The sequence below is a fragment of the Stenella coeruleoalba genome, assembly GCF_951394435.1.
Source record: "Stenella coeruleoalba genome assembly, chromosome: 6".
Lineage (NCBI taxonomy): Eukaryota > Metazoa > Chordata > Mammalia > Artiodactyla > Delphinidae > Stenella > Stenella coeruleoalba.
The window spans coordinates 95,170,851-95,182,593 of record NC_137151.1 but is presented as its reverse complement, the minus strand read 5'-3'; the positions used below and the strand labels follow the sequence as shown (position 1 = coordinate 95,182,593).

General features: G+C 38.7%; 1 protein-coding gene across 1 annotated transcript in view; it reads right to left on the bottom strand.

The window, feature by feature from the left end:
* BMPR2 (bone morphogenetic protein receptor type 2) overlaps positions 1 to 11,743 on the bottom strand; it is a 201,486-nt gene that overhangs the window by 7,682 nt on the left and 182,061 nt on the right. Inside the window, exons 11-12 of the mRNA XM_079925207.1 lie at positions 5,863 to 6,035; positions 1,148 to 2,427 (exon numbers count right to left, since the gene is read on the bottom strand). Of these exons, the coding sequence (XP_079781333.1) occupies positions 1,148 to 2,427; positions 5,863 to 6,035 (1,453 nt within the window). The remainder of the gene's footprint in view (positions 1 to 1,147; positions 2,428 to 5,862; positions 6,036 to 11,743) is intronic.

Sequence of the window (11,743 nt, the reverse complement as noted above, 5' to 3'; positions counted from 1 at the left end):
GCAAACCTTAACCAACTTATTTTTGATACTCTGTAAGCCCAACGTTTTTATAACTGGTTGAATTATTCCACAGGGCAAGGAAGAAAATATAGAAAAACCACAAAAAGCAAAAACAGGAGAAAATTCCAAGTTCTCAATTGTATTCTCAAATCCTTTGGTTATTGGTAGCAAGCCTAACTTGGCAAAATGCATTTAATCATTCTACTTCATGATCAAAGTAGGCACCTGGAATATAATACTTTTCAGAAGAGTGACATAAACACTACAGTACAAATTTTCTAGTAATTTCCCATCTCAAACCTGACAAGACATTTTACTGATATGGAACCTTGCCATAAGGTATGTCAACTTTTCTATAATACAAGCCACTCAAGCAAGGGGCTAGATTCTACTGATTTTGGACAGCTGAATCCCTTTAGCCCATTTCTTAGTTCTTGACAACAACCATAAAACATGACTTAGTTGTTTTTTTTTTTAATAAGTGCTATCGGTCTAAAAGAGAAATCATTTTGTACAATGATGACTGTTAAAGATTTTGGTGAGCTCTCCTGTCTTGTGTTACAGTCCCTCTAGGACCATAAACCAAGTATCAAGTTATTTGTTTAAGTTGCTAGAGGTCCCATAGTACAATGCTACAGGCATGTGGGAGACTCAACACACAACTCCTGAAAAAACTGACATTAAAAACCAAGAACAATTTTATAGTTTCTTTATAGTGACTTTTCTGAATTTTCTCTGGACTTTTAAGATTTATTAAGATTAGTCAGATAAAATCTAAATGTGTATATAATAGGTATAATATGCTCAACAAACTGTTTCAAAAGTTATACTGGTATCATTTTACTTGGATCTTTTAAACTGGTGAATACTTTATCTCAACTATTCACAGAAAGTATGTGAGTTGCATTATAAACCAGCAGCTACATAAGGCACATACTAAATTGGTAATTATTCTGATTATTGTGACACTGACTTTTTAATTATCAACAAAAAATTACTTTTTTCTTTACAATAGTCTAATTACTTTTGAAGTCCAATCAAATGCGGAAAAGTAAATACTGCTGTTGAAACACAATCTGTTTCTATCTAAGTAGTTACTTAAATGGTCCCAAAAGACAAGGAGAGATTATACAATCCCTCCACTTACACTGCAAACTGCTGTCATCAAGGACATTTGTGGCTGAAAGATCCAGAGAATTAGGCCTCTGTGCTCTTCTAGGCTTTGATGGTCCAGGGTCTGCTATTGTGCTTGGAACACCCTGTGTAAGAACATCTTGCTCTGAACATGGATTGCTGTTGTTGTTATTGGAATTAGTTCGGCCGCCTTCCAGTGGCCGTTCCCTTCTGTCCACAAGACGATCCAGAATACCTTCATCGTGGCCAGCCTGTTGCTCTCGTCTCAGTAAAGGTTCATGCTCATCAGGACTGGAATTAATATTCAGCCGGGTGTCCTCACCAATGAACTGATTCTGCAGCATTTCTTGGGCTCTATGTGCCACTGTGTTGGCTGTCTGGCCAGATGGTACTACCCCATTGGCATACTGGGTAGTGGCAGCATGGGAGTTAACGTTGTGGTTTCTACCTGCCACACCATTCATGGTGACTGTCACCACATGAGGTTCTGCAGCATTGATTGTATTCATCTTGGCAACTCCAGTTTCTACTTGTTTCAAGTTTGATTTGTGCTTGCTGCCAAATTTCAGCCGGGGCTCCTTTGTTGAATTTTTGGTGTTTAAAGGCAAACTAGTAGGTCTCTTAGGAAGGTTCTGTTGCTTGGGGAGAGGATAGATCTGAGCAGGTGGGACATCAGGAATTAAACATGCTTGGCCATTTGCAGCCTGTGTGAAGTCCTGCTGCCCAGTCACTTCCACCGCAAGCTTTATGAGGGGGTAAAGCAAGCTAGAACTGGTACTGCTCAGGGGGTCTGGCGCACTGAACTGTTTAAGAGAATGCTCCATGAGATTCTCATCAGAACTTTCCTTGAGGTTTTTATCAACTTCTTTTGGGTCCAGCTTGTTGGTCTCCAAGTCTTCTTCTGTCAGTTGTAAGCAGACAGGGGTTGGCCCGATTGTCTGTGAAACATTTGTAGCATGCAGATTTGTTTCATCTGGGTATGGCATCTCAGATATAGTGGTCATGCCGGTGCTTGGAGTGAGGCCAGTGGTGTTTGTGGTTGTAGTGTTGGTAGACAGGCTGGTGACGCTTGTTTCAGGGCTGGGGATTCGAGCTTGTGCTTGCTGCCGTTCATAGTTAATCGAGTTTCGGTTCTTTTCCCCTATAGTCAAAGGAGTGCTGGACATCGAATGCTCAGAGGAAATATTCTTCACAATGCTGTCAGTGTGATGGATAGAGTCTTCAATGTATGAGGAAGAAGAATAATCTGGATAAGGGCCAATCTTTGGCACACGCCTATTGTGTGACAGGTTGCTTAAAGAAAGAAAAAAAGTGCCATGTTGAGAATACATTTATGACAAACTGACTCTCCAAGTTTAACACCTCTGATTTTAAAGTATGAACTGCTTTTTATTTTATTTCTAACCCACAGTATTCTAGAGATTATTTAAGAAAAAAACTATAATCAAATATTAATCAAGTATCAACTAATAACTTGCTAAAGGCTAGTTTTATACTACTTAACCCTACCAAAAAACCTATGTCAATCTAGATATGATTTTTATAGATGTTCATTATTTTGGTTTATAAGAGTTATTATTTTTAAAGATCTCCCCTATAGTTTTGTAATATTAGCAAATATATCTTTATAAATTGTATATTTGCACGAGACATGAAGTTCTGTGAGAGGAGGAACCAAGGCATGTGTCTTTTGCGTTTCCACCATTCTAGATACACAGTGGCTACTCAACAAATATATTACCAAATAAGTTCCAAATAGTAAAAAGAACACAAGCTTTTAGGTTATTCCAAAGTGTTCCATTAAATGGCATAGTCTAGCAAAGAAACATATCTTCCTAGGTAGACTGAGCCATATCAATGAAGGTCTTAGATATGGGTCTTAGAGCCTAGAGTACAAGACAGAATGTGACACATATTAAAAAAAAAAAAAAAATCAAAGATTCAGGACTTCCCTGGTGGCGCAGTGGTTAAGAATCTGCCTGCCAATGCAGGGGACACGGATTTGAGCCCTGGTCCAGGAAGATCCCACATGCCGTGGAGCAATTAAGCCCACGCGTCGCAACTACTGAGCCTGCGCTCTAGAGCCCACGAGCCACAACTGAGCCCGTATGCCACAACGACTGAAGCCTGCGCACCTAGAGCCCATGCTCCGCAACAAGAGAAGCCACTGCAATGAGAAGCCCACGTACCACAAAGAGTAGCCCCTGCTGGCCGCAACTAGAGAAAGCCAGCACGCAGCAACGAAGACCCAAATATAAATAAATAAATAAATAAATAAATAATCAAAGATTCAGAACGGCTCTCCAGTTACCAAGGGCTTTTCACTGTCACTATCACACCTTGGGAGTGATGGTTCTTGAGCATCACACTATAATATATTTATGTTTTAAAAATAAAAGCCAGGCCAAGATATGGAAGCAACCCAAGTGCCTATTGATAGGTGAACAGATATACTATATGATTTCACTTTTACACTGAATCTAAAAAACAAAACAAATGAACAAACAAAACTAAACAGAAACAGAGGTACCGATACAGAGAAGAAACAGGTAGTTGCCAGAGAAGAGGGGGTTGGAGGGAGGAAAGAAATAGGTGAGGGAGATGAAGAGGTATAAAATTCTAGTTGCATTATAAATGAGTCATGGGTATGAAATGCACACTGTGGGGGAATATAGTAAATAACTATGTAATAACTTTGTATGGTGATATACTGTAACTGGACGTATCTTGGTGATCATTTTGAAATATACAGAAATACCAAATCACTATGTTGTGTAACAGGAACTAACATAGTGTTGTAGGTTGATTATATTTCAAAAACAAACTCATAGAAAAAGAGATCAGACTTGTGGCTACTAGAGGCAAAGGGTGGGGGTAGGCGGAACTGGATGAAGGCAGTCAAAAGGTCCAAACTTCCAGTTATAAGATAAATAAGTACTAGGGATGTAATGTACATGATAAATATAATTAGCACTGCTGTATGTTATGTATGAAAGTTGTTAAGAGAGTAAATCCGAAGAGATCTCATCACAAAGGGAAAAAATTGTTTTTTTCCCTATTTCCTTAATTTTTTATTTATATGAGATGATGAATATTCACTAAATTTATTGTGATAATCATTTAATGATGTATGTGAGTCAAATCATTATGCTATTTATGTTAAACTTATATGGTGCTATATATCAATTATACCTCAATAAAACTGGAAGGAAAAATGAAATGAAACGAAATGAAATGAAATAAAATAAAATAAAAGTGAGGTAGAGTTTTAACTAAAACAATCAAGTATAAACATTGGGAACATTAATAGATACAAGTGTTATAGCAGAAAAGCAGCAACTAAAGGAGAAGTGCTATGAAGAAAGACTGATGAAGTTATTATGAGGGGAATGACAGGAAGGGGAGGAAGAAAAAAGCTTTTGTACTGCACAAGACAAGGAAGTTACGGAGGGATGTAGGGTAAGATTCAATACAATGAAACCTAGAGTGGAATGAGTGTGGGATGAACCATGATTTGGAGGAAACTATTTAGAAGACATGAAAAGAAGCATGTAAAGGGTAGAGCTGAATAACATAGGAGGCAAAAATGGCCAAAGAAAGGAGGAGCATCAAAGTTTCTTCTTACCAGTCAAGAAAAGTTAAAAAACACTTAAAGTAAAAGTAGCTGACTCTTAAGAGAGATGCAAATAGCATACTAAAGCACGTAGAAAATACAGAGATAAAGGGAGATGGAAGAGTAAGACTATCTTCAGGTGTGTGTAAAATGAGGAAATTTATATTTAGAATTGCTAGTCTCTACCTTCCTTGACTTCCTGATATAATGGGAATAAAGGTTTATATGCTGAAGGTAATTCAGTCTAAATGTAAGTAGTGTAAACCCAATTTTGGGCCTATAGTTCATAACACAAACCGTTCTCAGAAATTAGAACAACAGAAAATAGCAAAGAAAATGATTCAAGAATTGAGTTGTTTTTATCTCAATTTTCTCTGGTTACTCTTTCCTGGATGCCCTTCTGAAAACTTTTAACATAACATTTTAGATAAAATGACAAATTTTGGGGAAGACTTTATCCCCTAAACATGGAACAAAGAAACACAGATTACACAGTCTGAAAGTTCCAAGTTTTAGGAATTTTTTAAGCCCTTTTATTTAGAACCAAAAATCATAGTTCTAATAGTTCTAAGAAATATCTCATGAAATAATGCTCATAATGGGATGAAAAGACCTTACAAATTGCTTTCTTGTAAATGTAGTAGCATTCTATAAAGAAAGAACATTGGATAGGAAGGCTGGAAACTTTAGTTTCCAGTGAAGCAGTGGTTAGATACATAGGCAAATTCATAGAGGTAAACAAACAAACAAACAAAATGCAGGGGAAAGAGAAATAATACCAACAAAGTATAATCAAGACAATATAGTATGTAGAAGTGCTTATAAACTTTTGGAACTATGAAAATGTTTTTCCTTCATTACTGTAGGGAACTTGCAGCGTTAACAGAGAAAGACTGATCTTTTACTATATCGTCAGATATACAAAAACACAGATTTCACCTTGCACTTATACCAAACAAAAACTTCAGTAAAATACTGAAAGAAAAATTATGACATTAGATTGTACAAGTTAATCACTGCACTTTTAGTCTGGTTTAATAGTATTTATTTCCTGTTCTCTGTTTGGTATCAGTTTTAAATACTGACAGAGGGATTCCAAACCTTCAGGGTCTTACCGCTCATTCTGCATAGCAGTAGACATTGGATTGACTGTTGGGCTCACAGATTTGTTTCTTTCCCATATCATCATAAGTTCAGCCATCCTCTCCTCAGCACACTGTGCGGTAAGCCGAGCCTCTGCATCCTGGTCCCAACAGTCTTCGATTGTCTCCTTGAGTGACCTCACTGCCTGTAATAAAGTACGTGGTCAAACAGTGTACCTTATCAAAAAATACTGAGATTTTTAGTGACATGAAGTGAAAGAAATCAGTTTTATTTAACCAATATTTTATATAACTATAATAAAATATCTTAGACTTCAGAGATTTGTAAAGGGGCATATTTCTCAAAAGGTGAGGAGCAAGTATGTAAGCAAACTTTAACTGGATTCATTGAAGAATTATCCACAATAGTAAGCAGTTGTAGTAAGTTACATGTTTCTTCAAGGCCACACATTTATGTCATTGTTGATCCACAGCACTGTTATTTCAATCGATAGCCACTAATTCCACTTCAAAAATGAGTTCTGAGTTTTATGAAATTTTGGCACTAGTCTGTCTTCAATCTCTAGGTGAACTTTTTCTCCTTTTCTCCTAGTAAGAGTGCTTCATTCAAACCGTAAATATTAAAGGCCTGGCATTTTCTTTGTATTTAAAAACTAGTTTCATTAGTAGTATCAAAAGCAGTCCATTCTGTAGCATTCATATATATAAGCAATGAACAATAGTGTCCCATTTGGGGAAAGTTGGTATAAACTCCCTTTTAAAAAACAGATTTTAGGGACTTCCCTGGTGCTCCAGTGGTAAAGAATCCACCTTCCAATGCAGGGCACTCGGGTTCGATCCCTGGTCAGGGAACTAAGATCCCATATGGCGCGGGGCAACTAAGCCCACCTGCCGCAGCTACTGAGCTCGCACCCCTCAATGAGAAAGCCCAAGTGCCACAAACTACAGAACCCACGTGGCGTGGAGCCTGTGTGGCACAACTAGAGAGAAAAAACCCACACGCCACAACTAGAGAGAAGCCTGCACACCACAACTAAGACCCTGTATACTGCAACTAAGACCCGACGCAGCCAAAAAAACCAGATTTTATGTACTTAAAGATACCTTTTAAAATATATATTATCACTTTATTAACATTGCACTCATGGTCAACAGCACTATACCTCATGCCCTAATGAAGCTCATCTACCACATGTTTTTCCTTCTTCATAAGGAATATCACAGCCTTCTTGTGCATAGGAACACTAGACAGTAGTTCAGCATTACACTTAAGGGCCATTTTAAACTGTGAAATCACCAACAAAATGCACAAAAATGTGAAAAATAAGGCACTAAATACATAGCAAAAAGGACACATGTTTACAGTACAAGAGATGAAGCAAGAAGGCCTTGTTAGACCTTCAGCTGGGAACATTACATCTGAACTCAAGTTTTTCACTGCTCTACACATATCTACAAATGACTGGGACAGTGTTCTGAGTGTTGATTTCAGGACTACAAATACACTTTAGCAAGTAGTTGAATTCCAAATATGAAATTCATGAATAATGAGGAAAGACTGTATAATGGATTTAAAATGGACTTGGATTTGAAGATAATAAAAGAAACTCAAGAATCAATTATAACTAACTTTTTGTGACAAATATACCTCTATAAACTAGTTATACATTTACCTTAGTGGATTTTAATATTGGTTTGAAAAAACGAACTGGTCCCAAGTTATGAAAAGAGGAATTTTTCTTTTTATTTTGAAATAATTTCAAACTTACTTTTCTTGTCCTTCATGATCTTGGCATTTTTGAAGATTATAGGCCAGTTACTTTTTAAAATGTTCCTCAACTTATCTGATGTTTCCTCATGATCAAAGTTTGCATCTTTGGCAGAAAATCACAGAAGAGATGCTGTGTTCTTCTCATTGAATCCTATCACGTGGTACACATTTTTGATTTGTCCCATTACTAGAGAAGTTAAGCTTGATCACATGACTGAGTTGGTGTCTGCCAGGTTTCTTCACTGTAAAGTTCCATTTTCCCTTTAATAATCAATCACCGTTTGGGGGGGAAGTACTCAAAGCCCTGTAAATATCCTGCCCTGCATTAAACTTTTCACCCACTAGTTTTATCATCTTTTGATGTTTCCTGGCTGAATCAATTATTTCTATGATGCTTGCCAGTAAGAAGACACTTAAAAAAATGATAGTAAATCCATAATAGGAATATAGACAAAGTGCACATAAACAAGAAGTGCAAATACCTTAAAAATATGCTAGGGCTTCCCTGGTGGTGCAGTGGTTGGGAGTCCACCTGCCAATGCAGGGGACGCAGGTTCGAGCCCTGGTCCGAGAGGATCCTGCGTGCCGCAGAGCAGCTGGGCCCGTGCGCCACAGCTACTGGGCCTGCACTCTGGAGCCCGTGACACAACTCCTGAAGCCCTCGTACCTGGACCCCGTGCTCTACGGCGGGAGAGGCCGCCGCAGTGGGGGGCCCCGCACACCGCACCGAAGAGTGGCCCCCGCTCGCCGCAACTAAAGGGGGCCCGCGTGCAGCAGCGAAGACCCAACATGGTCAAAAATAAAATTAATTAATTAATTTAAAAAATATATATGCTAGGGCTTCCCTGGTGGCGCAGTGGTTGAGAGTCTGCCTGCCGATGCAGGGGACACGGGTTCGCGCCCCGGTCCCGGAAGATCCCACAGGTTGCGGAGCGGCTGGGCCCGTGAGCCATGGCCGCTGAGCCTGCGCGTCCGGAGCCTGTGCTCCGCAACAGGAGAGGCCACAACAGTGAGAGGCCCACGTACCTCAAAAATATATATATATATATATATATATATATATATACACTAAAATGCTCAACATGCTCAATTATTCACCATGTTGAGGTAGTACATACAATGTAGTGGTTAAGAATATTAGTTCCAGCTTTGTAGTATCAGTACCAGCTCAATTAAGATGCTGGCTTCAAATTGTGGCTCTACTATTTACTAGTTACAAATCAAAACAAGATCCATTTTTACCTACCACATTAACAACGATAAATAAAATTTTGTAACACAAAGTGTTAGTGATGGGAAAACAGGCTCCCAATATATATTATTATTGGGAGTGCCATCAGTTTGGAGGGTAATCTGGCAATAACAAACTTCAAATGTATTTATCCTTTGATCCAGCAATACTACTTCCAGGAATTTATTCCTCAACTACACTTTTACATTTGCAGAAAAATCCATGTATAAGATGTTCACTGCAGTTGTCATTTATAACTGCAAAAGCTGGAAACTACTTACATGTCCTCTAACAGCAATCTGCTAAAAATTTATGGTATAATGGATACTATGCAGCATTAAAAGAATTAGGAAGATGTATATGTTCCCAATTGCTAAGGAAAATAGGTTAAGTGGGTATAGTAATTCCCATTAGTATGTTAGAAAAGGATATAAAAACATATAGTCTTGTAATAAACAGACATTTCTGGAAGTCTACAGAAGGAATTTAACAGTGGTTGCTTCTCCGGAGGGGTTTTTGGATGTCTGAGGTGAGTGTAAGAGTTTTCACTGCATATTTTTTGTATTGCTAAAAATAACTTTTTAAAAAATATATATTTATTTATTTGACCGTGGCTGGTCTTAGTTGCAGCACACGGGATGGCATCTTTGTTGCCTCGTTCGGGATCTTCGTTGTGGCATGCGGGATCTTTAGTTGCAGCATGTGGGATCTTTTTCAGTTGTGGCATGAGGCATCTTTAGTTCTGGCATGTGGGCTCTTAGTTGCAGCATGTGGGATCTAGTTTCCTGACCAGGGATTGAACCTGGGCCCCCTGCACTGGGAGCGTGGAGTCTTAACTGCTGGGCCACAAGGGAAGTCCCTACGTGGGCCTCTCACTGTTGTGGCCTCTCCTGTTGCGGAGCACAGGCTCCGGATGTGCAGGCCCAGTGGTCATGGCTCACGGGCCTAGCCGCTCCGCGGCATGTGGGATCTTCCCAGGCCGGGGCACGAACCCGTGTCCCCTGCATCGGAAGGCAAACTCTCAACCACTGCGCCACCAGGGAAGCCCCTAAATGACTTTTTTTAAATGGGTAATGTATGTATTGATAATATGTCACTAAATTCAAAAGGTCAAAAAGGGAATACAATCTCCCTCCCATCCCTATCCACCAACCACACATTTTCCCTCTTTACAGGCAACAAATATCACCCATTTCTTGAGTATTCTTCCAGAGAAACTCTTGTTTTTATTCAAGCACATATACACCACATACCCCCACATACAAATTTATAGCTTCATCCATGTTCTTAATTACTAAACATAAAGTGCAACACTGAAGCATACACAATGAAATCTTTCTAAAGCAAAGATCTGGACACCTTTACACACAAAACTAAAAGTGACCCTTTCCTTTTCAAAAATAAAGCACTATCTATTTCACAGAGCCCCATTCACCAACTGCTTGCTGGCCCAGAAAAGCTCAGAAACACCGATATCCAAGTAGTTAGAAATTATACACTGAGTTTTCTATACCTTGAGGAAACAGAGACATTGAAGATGGATAAAATTTGTTATTTTTCATTATACAGTTGGGAAATAATTTGATAAAATTCTTTTTAAAAAAATGAGACCAAAAAAGGACAGTCATCAAGGCATTGTGTTGGATGATGAATAAGATCAGGTAAACAGAAGCACTGCTCCCTACCTCTAAGAAGTTTCCTTTTTTTTTTTTTGCGGTACGCGGGCCTCTCACTGTTGTGGCCTCTCCCGTTGCGGAGCACAGGCTCCGGACGCACAGGCTCAGTGGCCGTGGCTCACGGGCCCAGCCGCTCCGCGGCATGTGGGATCCTCCCAGACCGGGGCACGAACCCGTGTCCCCTGCATCAGCAGGTGGACTCTCAACCACTGCGCCACCAGGAAGCCCAGAAGTTTCCATTTTTAACACAGAGTCATTGTTGATAAATAATAGTAGTAAATAATTGATGAGTTCTAACTTTGTACTAGATTGTTTTAACTCATATAATTTTTATATGAAGTAAATACTATTATCACCTCCATTTTTCAGGTGCAAGAAAAGAGGCCCAGAGGAGAAATTAGGACACATGGCAAAGTTAAGATCAAAGGCCAGGCAGCATAGCTCCACAATTTATACATTATCCTATGCTGACTGACTCTAACCTATGCTGGTACAGGAAAGTTCCCAGTGGATAAATGGGTTCGGCTACAAAATTTGCAAGTTGATTTTTTTGAAGAAAATCTATTACAAGTTCCAAACAACGTTAAAATCATAGTTGGTAAGTCATTAACACAAGTAAAGACTTAGAAGTTACTAATAAGAAATTGGGAAAAGGAAAAATTAGAAAAATAACTGAGAATTCAAAGAGGGTGACTATAAGGAGGACTTTGAGGGTCTAAAAAACAATAATTTGGTTGGATAAAACTTCCAGAAATAGAGTAAAGCAATATTGAATATGCCAGAATAAGGGGAAAAGTCATTGAGAGAAGACTAATGAAATAAACAGTATTAAGTCACCAATGGGAAGTTAGGTCTTCAAACAAATACTGAGAACAGACTTGACAATTTAGATGAAATTTAGATGAAACAGAGAGATTCCTTCCAAGACACAAACTGCCATCAACTATACTCCAATAAAAAATTAAAAGAAGAAAAAATAAGACTGCCAAAGCTCACTCAAGAAGGGATAGATTACCTGAATATTTCCTATATCTATTAAGGAAGGTAAATTTGTATTTTAAAACTTTCCCACCAAGAAACACCAGGCCTGGATGGCTTTCTGAATGAATTCTACTAAACATGTAAGAAAAAATTAATGCCAAGTCTACACAAGTCTTCCAGAAAATCAAATAGGGGAGGATATTACCTAGTTCATTCTATGAGGACCTCAGTCAA